General features: G+C 39.8%; 1 protein-coding gene across 4 annotated transcripts in view; it reads right to left on the minus strand.

Annotated features, from left to right (window-relative positions):
- DNM1L (dynamin 1L) overlaps positions 1-16,225 on the minus strand; it is a 61,516-nt gene that overhangs the window by 18,459 nt on the left and 26,832 nt on the right. For all 4 annotated transcript variants that reach the window (XM_090043330.1, XM_090043327.1, XM_090043329.1 and 1 more), the window contains 11 exons: positions 15,720-15,791; positions 14,151-14,237; positions 12,868-13,030; positions 10,968-11,088; positions 10,224-10,355; positions 9,641-9,847; positions 9,320-9,440; positions 7,085-7,240; positions 4,622-4,711; positions 2,827-2,919; positions 468-524 (listed from right to left, as the gene is read on the minus strand). In XM_090043330.1, the coding sequence (XP_089899456.1) occupies positions 468-524; positions 2,827-2,919; positions 4,622-4,711; positions 7,085-7,240; positions 9,320-9,440; positions 9,641-9,847; positions 10,224-10,355; positions 10,968-11,088; positions 12,868-13,030; positions 14,151-14,237; positions 15,720-15,791 (1,299 nt within the window). The remainder of the gene's footprint in view (positions 1-467; positions 525-2,826; positions 2,920-4,621; positions 4,712-7,084; positions 7,241-9,319; positions 9,441-9,640; positions 9,848-10,223; positions 10,356-10,967; positions 11,089-12,867; positions 13,031-14,150; positions 14,238-15,719; positions 15,792-16,225) is intronic.

Below are 16,225 nucleotides of genomic sequence, written 5' to 3' on the forward strand. Positions count from 1 at the left end.
TAACTACACTGGATCCCTATCTAAGCATAAGGATAAACTCAAATTTTTTCTTCATTTTTTTCTTCCCAAGACAGCAATATTGCACTCCACTAAAGCCGTTAAAGGGACTTGTTTGCACACTGTACTTTATAATCCTCTCCCTCAACAATCTGATATGAGTCTCTCTCAGCACATGGTTATGTATAGAAGTTATGACCCACTCCATTTCACACTTGCAAACACATTAAACCTCACCTAGGTAAATAGGATGCTTATGCACCCTATGCATGTAAGATAGTTCATTTGCTCTTGGCTGTTTTAAAAGTCTGCACAAAGCTGTAGCCAAGAGAAAACGTTCAACTCCAATTTATTCCTTCATCCCCTGAAATAAAATTAAGTATGAGGGCATCAGACCAGGGATTGTCATGGTTGGATCAGTATGAAAAGCACACATTTAAATAAATAAATACAAATGTATATTCACTTACCTTGTCTCGTGGCACAGTTGAAGGTAACTCCCGAGCTAACCTGTTACGCCTTTGCTCCTTTAAAAACAAGCCAGCAAAAATTCTGATTATATATCACTTTGTTACAGTGCACTCAAGCTTTATTGCTTCAGGGACAATGACCTAAATCAGAGAGGATGATGCTAGCATTATGTGCTGCATTTACTGTAGCTTATATTCTATACTACAAGGCTCAAGAGTAGGCCAGATCCAGCTCATGGCCCCATGTCATCTGTCTCACAAGCATCCCATGGGTCCAGAAATTTAGTAATTGGGAAACCGTGGCACCACTCCCTTGCTGCCAAACTTCTGGCCTCATGGCCCTGTGCTCTGGATGGGGCCTGGATGTGCACAGGGCAAAAAGAATGGCGCTGGGCCCCAGGGCCCCAATCCCAGCAGACAGGGGGAGGTGTTTGCCCCCACCCCCTTAGGACCGAAACCTCTCAGGAGGCAGTGGTGCTCGACTCTCAGGACCTAATCCCAACATTCGGGGGGGGCAGGGAGGGTGTGGACCAGCACCATGCGGCCTTTCTGGTCCGCAGGTCCAAAAGGCTGAACACCACTTCCCTAGAGCAAAACCACAGATAGCTGAAGACAGGTCTGAAGGCATAAGTATTCAAAAGTAATTGGCAATATTAAACCTCCACTGAATAACTGTTTGATGTGCAGAACACTGAAAGCAGAGCTCTTGGCAACTACACTCAAGAATTCAGCTTCTGTGCTAGAGGCACCTATTTAGCATGGGTCAGGTTAGATCCTCACAGTCCTCGTTAAAAGAACTGCATTTCTGAAATAAATCAATAGAGACAAGCTTCTATCAGTGGCTTAGCTACTTTGATCATTATTGCCCCAAAAGGCAAGATATAAGAAAACAGCTTGTGTTAGCTATGGAAAAAAAAAAAACAGCAGCTAAAGCAAGTCTGAGTGCATAAAGGGAAAGATGGGAGTGATCTGGTAATTAAACCTGATCCCTGACTAAATAAGGATAAAACATGACAACTTTTGTTTCTTCAGACATTTTACACACAGAGTCTTGTTCAAAAGGGTGTCAGGATTACATGTTGTTAAGTAACATGCAAGAGTATCATAAGTTTATAGACACTTTACAACCCTGTCCTCATGCTTGTAATGGGATCAAACAGAGGTGCACTTTGTCTACTCTACACCATATGGACAGACCCCGTATAAGTTTAATTGCAGAATCGAGGCCATAACTCCTCAGAGCTTAGAGTTTTATACAAAAAAAATACAAAGAACTGAAACAGTAAGTGCAGATAGGACGACAATATCTGGATAATTAGTTACTGGAATAAACTCACTGCTTTGGTCTTAATAGTCTGTAACCTCTCATGATCCTATTGATTTGTACACAAAACACACTAACTAATTTGCCATCTGTTAGAAGTGTAATTAGCCATTTCCAATGTGGGTGTATATTAAACCATGACAGAATTCATTCTTGATAACTAGGATTAAAAACTTGTAGCTGGCCTAAGCCCTCCATAATAGATGTCAAGCCAGATGATGCTCACAAAAGAACTAGATACTCTTCAGCTTCTCTTGGTTTAAAGACAGAAATGGTCAACTGGTCCACTTTACAATATTATCTTCTATTTTGGTAATAAATTCATGTAAGAGTGAAAAGCAAAATTCCTTGACTGATTATTTTATTCCATCATAACAATGTAATTGCTGCATAATGGATATCTTGATATTTTTTCATAAGAACCAGTCCACTAAAGCATCTGTAAAAATCATACAATTCTTCTATAAAAGGCAAGAGTGCATACATTTTCATTCAAACTTCTAAACATATTCTTTCTAAACATAAAAAATTATTATAGTTCATGTGTCTTAATGTGTCATGCAAAATGTTGAGAATGACCAACTACTGAACATTAGTTTCTCATCATCACCAGTCCCCTTGGAGTGATAAATTAACCAAGGTATAATGCATACTAATTAAAAAGAGGTGTGTGTAGACAAGATATGAACAGGCTGGAGGAAATAAGAAGCAGGGAAATCAGATAACTAAAAGCTTTAAAATACTCAAAATAGAATGTGATTATTCAATTCAGTAGCAAAGTCTCCAGCAGAGCAATAAGGAAAGATCAAGTTTTAGTGAGGAAGTCGGCCAGCAACAAAATTTAGCAAGAAATGATTCAAAGGTTTTAAAGATTTTTTGTATTATTATTAAGCAGCTAAAGGCACAAATCAGTTGTAAGAAAAAAAAAAATTATGTTCCTTTTTTTTTTTTTTTTTTTTTAATTAGGTGGAAAGTTTATTCAAGATTCCACCTAAATAAGAAGAGCACCACATTAAAAGACTGGGCGTTTCTTACCTCTATGTTGTTGTTCATTAGCCCACAGGCATCGGCAAAGTCTGGATGTTTAGTGTTGATATAAGCTAACTCAATGGCCACCAAATTATGAACCTGGGGGAGAAATCATTCATAGTTAGATTTTATTAGCAAGTTTAGTGCTAGGAAAGGCTGATGAAGCTGACACTGAATAAGTACAGATAGCATGAGGTGTAACCACAATGCCTTTGATTTTTGATGAAGAAGGACAACTTGGCAAATAGGTATCTCATTCAATGCATCATATTCAACTCTTCAGTGATCTCAAAACCACCCACCACCCCCACTCAAATGACACTATCTGGTATACTGAGCCACGAGAAGTTGGGGTGATGGCCTGCAGTACAATCCAGAACCCTAGGTCCCTGGTGGATATGGCAATCAGTGGCAGGAAGGTGGGCAAAGGCTGACATAGCCCTAATCACCATCTAGCCACTTTGCCCGTTACCACTGCCACAACCCTACCACCCTGGCCGCCAACCCCCACTGCATGCCTCTGGCTCCAGCATGGGACATGCAGCAAGGGCTGGAGCTGCTGCTACATGCTCCGGGTCAGAACCAGAGCTGGCAGCGCTGTTGCCACTTCCTCATGTCCTTGCCTGGATCTAACCCACATGGAGACTCACAGTCCAAATGCAACCTGGGGCACAAGGTTACTCTAAACACCCCTGCACTAGATTGAATCTAGTCCCAGTTCACTTTGTGCTGACCACATGACATAAAAGGTAACTAACTTTTAGTAACAAGCCCTGTGCATCGCACTTGAAACCGTAACCCACACAGCTGTCTCAAAAGTTAGTGAAAACATCTACTTCTGTTTAACAGCACAATGTTTTTGTATATTAATATCTGTTAACACAATTCTTTGATACAATCACAACAACTATCATATTTTTGAGCATGTCTTTAGGTAATCAGATCTAAATGTATTCCAGGAACTGAAAGACACCTGCCTATGTACAAGTGATGAAAGTTTTGCAAAAATGCAATGCCACATTTTGCTACAGCATACATACTTCATAGTTAAGTTAAAGGAAAACAGCCATGTTTAGAAAAGATAAAATTTCTCTTCACTTCCAGACAACGTGAAAAAAATTAAGCAAATCACCATAGTGATACTAAAAGAATACAAGTTCAGAAACTGGAGATTTAAAGAAATACTCAAATAATCATCCAGTGTGTTTATCAAATGCTCCTAGCCAAGAAGCTTACACTAGTCTTTCATGTTGATGACACTTCAAGCTTTGACTGGTTCTCAGTTTAAACACATGCACACACTTTCATTTCTCTGCCAGCTGGATAGTGCAATATGCTGGATCAGTACTCTAAAACACCAGTTTCAGTGTCCGCATATATTAAGCAGCATTAGAAGAACAAATAGGGTTTGTAAGCTATTTTCAGCAGTACATTCATGATTGGAAAAGAAGAGCTACTGTGGTAAAAAGAAAAGGCAAACCCCAAATGGCACAAGACCAGAAGGAAAAGTCGTTGGTAAAACCTGAAGTTGTAAGGGGAGTGCAAAGGACAATGAATAGGATAGGGAACATAAATTAAAAATGTTGGGCTTCTCTTTGAATAGTTTAGCGTAAATATGGATTTAAGAAAGTCATTAGCTCCTCCTCCTCTTGAAGATATTAGTTTTTCCCAACATTTGTTAAAATTTTGAGGAGATTATATTGTAAATAAAAATATTAAGAAAAGGAAATTTCCACTATGAAACAACAATTTGCCAGAAGACAATACCAGGTGATCAAGAAATAAAACTGAAAAAAGTTACCATTTCATTTGTAACAGGTAGCCTTTTACGCAGAAGACAGGTCACTACTTCTACTATGGCATCATGCAGTTTGGGAAACCTCAGTAACTCCTGAAATACAAGGCAGTAGACCTTTAGGTAGCATCATTATATTGTTTTGAAAAAAAAAATTAAAGCAAAGCCTTAAAAGCCATAAAATTAGACTAGCAACAAACAATAGATCTTAATGGTAGAGTTACAATTAGGCTTTTTCTAGATATGGATCAACAGTGTAACAAAAGGTAATATCAAGGAACGTTCCATTTGATAGTTAGTTAGCATTGTTAGTTGTTGTCCACAGAGATGCATTAAGGGCTGATTTGTTACATGAACACAATTTGGATATGCTGAAATTTGAGATTATAGTATCCTGTTCAAATTGAGAGTGATTTGTGTGTGCAGAATATCCAAATGGGATATGAGCAAAATACTGGGCCTCAGGAAGCTCTATGAAATCTGTAACTATAGCTACAGTAGTTACAACCTTGTTCATGTCTCATTTCAAGAGTTGTCCCCCAATTCCTATTATTGAACTGCCTTCATGTCAAATTTCTTTCCTACCACCAAAACAGAAATTTTCCTGTGCTCTCTACCATAAACCAAATTTTATTTCCCCCCCATCCCATCTTAACTCAGAACATGAGAAATTTCAAACCAAAAATCTAACACAAAGTCAGATGGTTAAGTAAGGAAGAGACTTCAGAGGCCAGAATGTAGCATGAATTTCTAATAATGTGCTTAAATCTCCAACTTTAAAAAAAAGTAGAAATACAAGAATTTTGAAAGAAGACATAACAGTAAACTGGCTTCCATTACTTTTATGTATGACTATCCATTAATTTTAAAAAGTTCTTACATAACTTTTTTATTCATTCTGAACAAACAAAAAAAAGTTCCCTATAGAAATAAGTGCTTTGGAAAGCAAGTATGTAAAGTTTTTCCAAACAAAGTTTATTCAGCATATTCCTAAAATTTACACCTTGCTGTGAGTTAACATACCAAGGCTGAAGCATTGCCCTTGATGGTACCTAAGAAAGGACACTTGATGCCTGAAAGTTTATCTAACAGCTCTAACTATACAGTTGGTCCAATAACAGATATCATTAAAAAGCACTGATTCTCTTAACATACCAAGGAAAAAAAATGAATTTTCACGTAGACTATAATTTTTTTAAATACTGCATTTACCCAAATCCAAGACAACCTTGCCTTCTCCACCTGCCCTGCGCCACTTTTGCTCCCCCACCCCACCACATCCTCAGGTCACCACCCCACTTTCTACATTGTCATCCACTCCCAAAGTCTCTATCCCCCACACCTTATCATATAACCTTTACTCCAGCACCAGGCGGGCTCCACCCTGCTGTAACCTGGGGCATGGCCCCAACCCCACTCTGTAGTGGTGGTGCAGAGCAGCATGGAAAGGAGATTGGGGGCAGCAAGGGCCCAAAAGGAGTGGCAGGGAGTGCAGAGGTGACATGGGGCAGGCAGCAGCTGCAGCTCCAGCCCTGACCTGGGGTTAGGGTTGGGGTTAGGGCTAGAGCCACAGAAACTGCCTCCTCCCTAACCCCATACTCAATTCCAAGACAAGAGGCTTCTCCTCACGATCATGATAAAAGGGAAAAAACTCGTCTTGGTATCAAGTAAATATGGTAGGTTTTTGCTTGGCACCAAGAATATAGATTTACCTCAAATATTATGACTGTCTTGAATTTTCAGATTTAGCCTAAAATTTTCCACCTATAAAATCAACCTTTTTATTAATTTTGGTATTCAACAACAGTAATGAAACTGCATTCCTCTAATGTTGAGCATCAACATTTTTATGACTAAGCCCCAGCACTTAGTGGACTCATACGTTAAAAGGCTTTGGATACAAACAGACATTTGCTTTTATCGCAGGATAAACCAATTTATCCCAGGACAAAGCTTGAATGTCTGTGTCCACCGTCTCGGGAATTGCAATGTACGCCTGAACGGTTATCCTGAGATTGTATTACTGAATCAATGACAGAAAAGCAGAAGCGCATTAGGCTGTTCACTAAATATACACACATTTCTGCTTTGGGACAAAGCATAGGTACAATTTGTCCAGGAATAAAAATGCAACATCTATTCCTAGCTTTTGTGAATAAGATCTTTTGCATATTTCCAATGGAACTTACCTCTGGAGAGATGACTACAAATTGTTACATGCTATTTTTATAGGTGACAATTTTAAAAAGCTTTACTCTGTGCCTACTCTTTTACACCTAACTTTTTTACAGCAAGTAAACAAGACAATTAATTTTTACTTGAAGTAAGGCTACTCATCATTTTCATATTTGTCATAAAGCACTGGAACCAGCTTTTATAAGCCGAGGACTTTTTAAAAGAAAACTTGCAACTTTTCCCATCTTGTGTTGAAAATAAACAAATTAACTAATCATCAACCCCTGGGTTTACCTGCGTACTGTAATTGCTACAATGCTGGATAATCCTCTGCATTTCCTCATGAACCAGCTCCACACAGCGCAAGCTAGGCTCCTCTAAACGTTTTATTTGCCTCTTCACCAACAGTTCAAATGAAACTTCAGGCACAAACAAGGCAGGGCGGGGGCCCTATCAAGAAGGAAAACAAAGTGTAGTTACACTGTATACTTTAGTAGCACACAAAATGTGCTAAGGGCTATACAGACCAGAAAGGGACATTTCTTAAGCAAATCACATCTTACTCTCAACCTCTTTTTCCATGTTGTGTGAAATATATTTATAGTTATATGGAATAACGGAAAAACCTATTAGAAGAATGTTATCCAAAACATTACAAATCCAGGAGAGATAAACATTAAGTTTATATTTAAAAGAAAACCAAAGCATGTTCAGTAAGTAATGCACATTAATGCACCTTACCAACTGTAAACATTTCACTAGGCCTGTAACGCCTGGAAGAAACTACAACACGCTTCCCATTCAGTTACTGATATATGCATTCAACTAATTCCTTCCTGACACTTTTTGAATGGAAAAGTTTCTGGCTTTACTGTTTTAATACATAAACACTGAACACATACCCCCTACCATGCAATGCTTTTACTGAACGAATATAAAGAAGTATGAGCTTTAAATAATCCTTCTGGTAATTTAATTTGCAAGAACCGATTCATGCATTAGAGTGGCACACAGCAGCCAGGGGTGATTATGGCCCATTAGCAAGCAGCTGATTCACTGCTTTAAAGGGCTACATTGGCCAAACTAAAATGATATAAACAGGAGCAAGTAAGAATCCAATTCCACTCACTGCTATAAAGGGCTCCCCACAAAGTCCTAGATCAGTCATGCCCTGGGAAAATTTCAACTACTTAAATGCCCAATCTACCATGTGATCACTGAACCTTTAGAAGGGCAGCAACAATTTTGTCAATAATCTACAAATGAACACTCTTTAACATATCTGCTCCCTTCATGCTAAATTATTATAACCAACAGCAGTGTTTCATGCAAATGTACTGCAGAGGAAGGATAATAATGAGTTATCTCCCACTCTCAAATACCTCTCTTAAAAGTCAAATTAGTCAGTCTATAGCCCATATAATTGGTGCTCAAACTTTCTGTCCAGCAGGCCAGATGGGCAGTACCTGTCCCCTCCATGGACTGAATCTGGCTTGTGGATGCAATCCAACATCCAGGACAGGTGCAGTGGGCCCCCATCCAGCTGTGTGAAGGGGGTGGGGGGAGTACCCCAGCCCCAAGCCAGCAAGGCAGGGGAAGGGAGTATAGCCAAGCCCCAACAGAGGCTGGGAGGGTGGGGGTGGGGGTGGGGAATGACCCAGCCCCAAGGTGGGAGGGGGTATAGCCCGACTTCAATCTGGCTGGGTAAAAGGAAGGCAGGCATGGACCAGTCACGTAGGAGAGAAGGGGGTTTAGCCCAGCCACAACTTAGCTGGGTGGAGGGAAGAGGGCACATGGTCCAGACCCGGGGGGGAAGAATAGGCTGATTCTGAGCTATGCAGAGGGAATAGGGCATGGCAAGTCCCACTCTGGCCACGCCAGAGGAGAGTCATGGCCCTACTGCAATCCACTGAATAGGACTTGGGAGTTTAGCAGTGGGGAAGGATGGCAGTATATGCTGCCACTGCTGCCCCACCACCAAACTTCCTGACACATGGGGAGTTCCAGGGGCTGATGCCAAGGCTCTGCAGGTTGCATCTGGCCCGTGGGTTGGAGTTTGAGCACCCCTGGCCTACATACTTGCATCTACCTGTTAAATTTTTATGATTATGAATTGCATTAATTTCAATACGATTCTCTTCACCTTATAGTCTATGCTAAATATTTTGATTTAAAACAGATGGATGGACTCTTAAATGCGAGTTACTCCATTCTTAAGGTCAGATAAACCAAAAGACTGATGCTTTTACATGTCTTGAAGGATCCAATTTTAATTTTTTTTAAACTTGAGAGATTAAGAGGTACACTCTTAGAAAATTCAATTCACACTTGGTAAGGACTAAAAATTGGAGAGGATACAATATTCTGTATGAAAACCACAGAAGCTGAATCCCTAGTTTAAATCTAAATTCTTCCATTAAAACCACTATTCGCATAACACAGACAAAAACCGAAACAACTGGTTTTTAACCACAGTTCAAATCCAGAGAGGGTAGTAAACATTAAGAAAGCCAGGATACTACTACTTACTGTAGCATTTCTAATTGCAGTCAGAATATCAATAGTATTAAGGCCACCTAAAGGGTCAACAGATTCTAATGTTCGCCCAAAGGTCTCATGAAAAATATAGCAGATTCTAGCTCCACCACACCTGAAAAGTGAAAAAAGAAATCAAGATGGAAATTAAATAGGAAGTAGTAAACTGCTGTTTTTCTGTTCTTAAGAATATTTTACAATACCATAAAGGTTTTAAAAGCACTGTGCTCTGCTTTTCTCCTACTGAAGTTTTAATGCAATGTGATCCGGGTCAACTATCCAAATCAGAATTCTAGGGAACCATTTCATACTTACAGCTCAGAAGTTTCTATGTATTTTGCTGTTCCTTCAATAGTGTTGCAATATTCAGTGGCAAATTTGGTAATAAGCTGTAATAAAGTGGCACTCTTGTCCTCCACAGGTTCTCCATAGCTATTCAGCAGAGACTGGTACTGAGCAGCTAAAACATTTATCCTAGTTTTCAGTTCTGGCAAGCAATCCCTGATATGATGCATTAGTAACCTAAAAACATGGAGAGGATAAATTCCTGTCAGAAGGAGGAAGAAGAGATCATTTTTATGTTATCTCCACCATAATTTATAGAAGAAACAAGCAGGAACAAGCAAAAAAAACCTTGTACAATGAAAGGAAGCCATTCACTCAGAAAGACCACAGTAACATGAGAAACTGAAATACTGAAGCAAAAAAAGGAGGCCTCCCTGTTTAATTATACAACAGCAGCAAGGAAAGTATATTAACATACACATTCATTTTAACACAAAATTGTATATGTTACTACCATGTATAAAATATTATATATGCTACTAACACTGCCTTACATTTAAAAAAAAAATCACTGTTTTACACATTTTGCATAACAAGTAATTATCTGAGATACCTGTTCAATGTTCTAGCAAGATATTTTGTTCCATTTCGGTTGGCTAGAGACGGATACTTCTTTTGAAGAAAACCATATTCATCCCGGATAGAATCACCTACACTTTTCTTATTGTTGATATCTAATTGGCTCCTAGAGTTGGATAAAATTATTAGCTAATCAATAAGTATAAAATTAAATTAATGTTTGCTTCTATTTTTCTTGATAGGACAACAAACATCTACATCAACAAAAATCTACATTAATAAGACAACAAACATCTACATCAAAATTAGCCCACTATCCCAGAATTCCTCTTCTATAACAGCATATAACAAGATATGGAAAACATTTTTTATGGCTATGAAAGTGGTTGTAACATGTTGAGGGCAAACAGATGACACTGTATTTAAAGATGCTACGAAGGTTGCTCCACAGACTGACTTACTCACTTGACAGCAATATAGTATGGGAAGCAGCCATACAGTACACTAAGCAAGCAGCTTCTACATCACTTTTGACATTGATAACTGAAAGGATGAGGGAGAAGGGTAACAAGCTTCTGAAACCAGGCTCCTTCATAGCAGTCGACAGTTTATAACTGGGTCAGCTTTTGTATGCATTTCTTTAACTAAATGCAAATTTGACTCTAAAATCTGCAAATGTTTTAATCTAAAACCGACATATATATGCATGAAAAAACCAATGAATTCCTTGAGTTTTTTAAAAGAACATTTAGACGTGCCAATTCCCAATTATACGTACCTGTTTACCACCCCAATTATACCAAGTTTAACTGGAATCACGCGTCCCATAAGTACATCCATGGCATCAGTGCCAGCATCCATAAGATCGAGTTTTGTGATAACAGCAAGGGTTCTTCGACCTATCCAAACAACAGGAAAGCCATCATTTACTATAAGTTTGTCAGTCTATTCAGTTCAGTTAGAATCAGCAAATACTGATTTTCTCCTGAGGAACAGTACTACTAACATAGGCTCAATCAGTTCCTGAAGAACATCATCATATGTTTCCCACCTCCCCCCAAGGAAAACAGGAACTTTATACTTAAGCACTGAAGAGGACAGCATCTAGACCCAAATCTGGAAAGAAGTATACCCCATAATCTCAGATATGTAAATTTCAAAGAATATTTTTGAAATCCAAGACTATTCTGGGGCTATAACAGTGACCAATAAACTAGGAAGGATTTCAGTGGCTAGGTACTTAAATGAAAGGCTAGTAGAGACAATCCAGGTTATGTCATGTCAAGATGCATTCATTCACTTTCTACAGGACTATAATAAACTGGAATCTTAGAGCAAAGATAACTGAGACAGGGCTCCTGAAAGCAAAGCACCTTTTACATACGACCACAGATCAGAATCCTAACCACAAACAGGAAGGACTTTCTGCAGTTTTTTGCGCAAATAATGGTGTCTGAAAAGGACAGGGCCTACATTTTCACAGGTGTAGACCAGCAACCTGGTCACTAAGCCTCAGAGTTTAAGGCTGGGAATTCTGGGAAGTAATCCTACAGTCAAGATCAATCATGGGTACAAGAAAGTAAATAAAAAGCAAGGTCTGTTGCTGTGAGCCAGGTTGATCGAACTGAGCAAAGACACAGAGGATGTTTTCTATGAGGATTGAAAGGGTCACCAGCAAGTGGAGCCTATGAAGAGCTTAATTTGTAGAGGCCCATGAAGAAAAAAAAATCCAGTGCACAATGCCACTTGAAAAGAAAAAAAACCCATGCACTGCAGGGAGAAAGACCTTGAATTTCCTCACCAAAAAGGCAAGTAATAAATATGTTTAATAAATGAGAACTCCAGAACCTGAAAAAGAAGGTAGACATAACTTCGCCTTGAACTTCAATAATATGTTGGAGATTTACAGGGGCCATGCAGGAGAGGTACTACAACAAAGAATTGTCCAAAAGCGTATTAGCTCCAGTCTCTTAATCTAACTTTAAAGCACCAATAGTTAGCATTTATTTGAACAACAGACTCCAATAGATATGAAAGGGCTTCTTGTATCCAGTCTATAAGTTTGCAGAGTGCTTTAGGATTCTTTTGGATGAAATTCACCATATGCCATCTGGCCACAGGAAATTAAATCAACATACACTTGCCAGATTAATACAGTGGACAATGGGATGCAACTGAACGCTAGATCTTTCCAAAGGCTCATTTGCTCCTCTGGCAATTAACACAGAACCATGTATGACAGTCAATTAGCACCTTCAAGAATATGCATTTTTCTTCAACAAAAAGGAATACTTTTTGAAAAATTAAGCAATCATAAGAGAGTCATATTAAATAAAACATCAAGGAAAGCAGCATCCTTCAGTACCATTTTGCTGCTTTGAAAATAGCAATAGATCATATGATTGTACTGGAATAATAAAAAGATCAGGATTGCCCTTGCTTACGAGTCAGCAGGCCCTTATTGGATACTGATTCATCTTCGCATTGCTAATAGTTTCAAAATGGTACAAAATGCAACTGGAAAAGTGCAGCTATTGCATTTTCCAACAAAACACAGGAGTATGAGGAACAACTACCATTTCCCCCAAACAGCTTCCATCTCACCCATTTGAGATGGATACAATTGATTCACTCAGAAAGAAAAGAAATCACAGACCCTCGATTGGCTTGCTGCTTACCATCTGGATCTACCTCCCGTGCAATTTTAAGTGCCTCTGATGTGGCCATGTCTGTGTTAGCAGCTGTGACTGCCAGAATAATTGAATTTGGGTTACTAATGAATCGAAGAATTAGCTCTCTGATTTGAAGTTCAATGTCCTTAGGTTGATCACCAACCGGTACCTAAAGGAAACAGAATAGAGAACCGAGAGGGAAATCATGCAAATGCAAAACTAAATCCACCATCTAACAGAAGATGTTGTAAAGGTCTATCCCCTACAACATTATGTAATACTATGATTTCTCTGTCCCATAAATCAAATTTGAAAATCACAAAAATAAAAAAACCTGAGAATGGGATGGAAAATGGGGTACTAAACTAACTACCTGAGTGTATCATGACAGAGAAATATTGTGTTTGGCTTGAATTACAAATCAGAGGGATTTGGGCACCTATTTGTTGTCTGTGTCTTCACAGGGAAAAAGCAGCCCCTTAGCACAGAGAATTCAGTTAAACCATCACAAGATCCAAAAAAACTCCTCTGCTCAAAGCGTTTCCGTCATTATCCCATTTTCCACTATTCGTGGTACAATGAAGCTGTGTTGCAACTTCTATCAGAGAAACTCTGGAGAAAAAGTTGATTTAATCATTTAGGGTGCTGACAGACATGAAAAAAATAAGACAGAACAGTGTTTTACTGGGAGAGGCAGTGCGTTAGTTCAACCCAGCTCTGCAGCATCTGTATAGACTGGGCACTTCAACAGGACTTTTTGGTGCTTTTATCTAATAGCTAATTCAATCAGCTATTACATAAAAGCACCAAAACCCCCCACTGAAGTGCCAGTTATATACATATGTTGTGTGAACCGGGTCCAACTAACAAGCTGCCTCTTCTGGGCATTCACTGCGTTTGGTGCAGGGGCGTTCTGAGCTTAAATTAAAACATTTTTTTCCACATCTGTAAGCAGCCTTAATCAATGGCTGCTGACCTCTGAAGTTCTACCTCCCTCATAAAATGTATTCACCTTCCAATGCTCCATAACACTTCCTCATCCCCTTCTTGCTCAGTAAGGGAGGGAAAACAGAAGAGAATCATCATATATGCAAATGTTAACTACAAGGTGGGGATGCTTCAAGACTATGCAAGAACTACTGGTCAACTTGAAGAAAACATTTTCTGTTTCTAAACAGAAATCTAGATAGTTTATGCAACAGTGAGAACTTGTGCCAAACAGCAGGTGTTTTTCTTTGCTCAAACACTCAACCTTGCAACAAACCAAAAAATCATATTCAAACTCTTACCTTTGTCATTCCTGGCAAATCCACAAGAGTCAAGTTGACAACATTAGGTGAAAAAATCTTAAGGTGAATAGGTTCAGGGCTGATCCCCTAGAAATAACAAAGATGTGACCAAGAATTAGTCAAAATACTGGCTTTTTGGGGAGTATATTCAAGTAACTAAACACCTTTGACACAACCCAAAAATAAGTCTGTCCAAAACTAAAGCCATTCAAATTTATGAACCAAGGTCTTGGTCTGTCTCTGGAGTTCTGCTTTCCCTTAGATGATACATACCATATTTACCTGTAACCAAGACAACCCCGAATTTAAGATGACTCTCCCATTAGATTCCATATATGGCAAAATGGAAAATTATAACAAAATTATACATGTACCAAACCTCATTATCAGAGGGTCATCTTACAGTTGTCTCTCCACACTGCTAAAGCATGGAAAGCAACGGCAAGGGGGCAAGTCATTGAGGGTTAGTGGAGTGGGGAGGCAGGCAGTGTGGCTTGACCCCTGCCCCTCCCCCCACAATCTATCCCAGCAGCATGTCCACTAAGCCTGTGCGAAGCTTCAGTAGCCGATTTGATTTGGAGGAGATTTGGCCTGGGAACTGAATCTTCAAATCCAAATCGAATCGGAAGACCAATTAAAAGCTCCAAATCTATTTTAAGCATTCAAATAAATTCGGAAAAGCTTTGGGTGCTTTGGAGATTTGTCCATAGACTAAACAGGCAGCTGAGACAGCTGCCTCCAGCTGGTAAGTCTGTTAGGGTTTGGACAACCTGCCCAGTCGAGGCAGAGAGGCGCATTACTTGGGAAGAGGGGCACAGGATGCGAGCGCGGCAGCACTGGGAGCGGGGGCTCTGCCCTGCTGCTGCTTGCCCAACTGGGGCGGGGTGCAGGTGCAGCTTGCTCCAGGCAGAAGGGGGCAAGCGGCAGCAGGGCATAGCCCCCGCTCCCAGCGCTGCCGTGCCCATATCCCGTGCCCCCCTCAACAGCTGGCAAGCAGCGGCAGGGCACAGCCCCCGCTCTCAGTGCTAATGCGGGTGCAGCAGCGCTGAGACTCGCGCAGGCTATGCCCAGCTATTGCCTGGAGCAAGCCATGCTTGCGTCGTGCCCCACCCCACCTTATTGTAAGGTCTGTATATATTTCATAGATTTCACAGGCATTAAGGCTTGAAGGGACTTCGAAAGATCAAGTCCAGCCCTCTGCCCCAGGGGCAGGAAGTCAGCTAGGTTCAAAGGATCCCAGCAAGATAAGCATCCAAACGTTTCTTAAAAACTACAGTGAAAAAGAATTACATGAACCACAATGGAGGAGAATTTAACTTGGGGTGGCAGACTCTCCTGGGTGTTACAGTGTGGTAAAGCAGACTAGTATCAATTTCCTGAATCTTCTTTTCGATTAGTCATTTCATACCAATGCTAACATCATCTGGGAGTACTAAGTGGATCCACTACATTCCTTCCTATACAGTAGGGCTGTATTGTGCTTTTCCAGCTTTTAGCTTTCAGATTTTGCCTCAGAAATTTAAGCAAGCAGTATATTCTTTAAGTTAAAATAGCCTGCTTGGGACCCACCTTATTATTTCCTGAAATCCTCTCAGTTTCACTCTCAATTTCTTGTCGGATTTCTTCAAAGTCTGTATAGATCTGAAACACAGAAAGAAAACGAACAAAGTCAGGGACAGCAATTCTTACTACATAGATTGTGGCAACACATCTATGTGTTCTTACCAAGAACAAGTGAAGTACTGCAGCAAAGTAATAAGAGATGAAAAAAAGAATCGCCTTTAGCTCTATATTAAAAATGGAACCTACCACAATTAGATGAAGGGGGAAAAAAAGTTATCCATCTTAAAACGTCTAGTTTATTATTGTACATGTAAGTGTAACAGATGGTCCTACCCTCAGTTCCACCCTTGTCTGCTCAGGTTCTCTGTGCCTTTTCATTGCCATCTTCTAACCTGGTCTGCCTCTGCTCTTGCAGCCAACTTTTTCCACTCGCACAGAATACCAACAAGTCAAAAAGGAGGTAGCACAAACTATGCCCCACAGTCCTCTGTACCTTATGATCTCATGTTCCT

This window comes from Crocodylus siamensis, chromosome 4 (genome assembly GCF_052110815.1).
Source record: "Crocodylus siamensis isolate JL-2025a chromosome 4, ASM5211081v1, whole genome shotgun sequence".
Classification (NCBI taxonomy): Eukaryota; Metazoa; Chordata; order Crocodylia; family Crocodylidae; genus Crocodylus; species Crocodylus siamensis.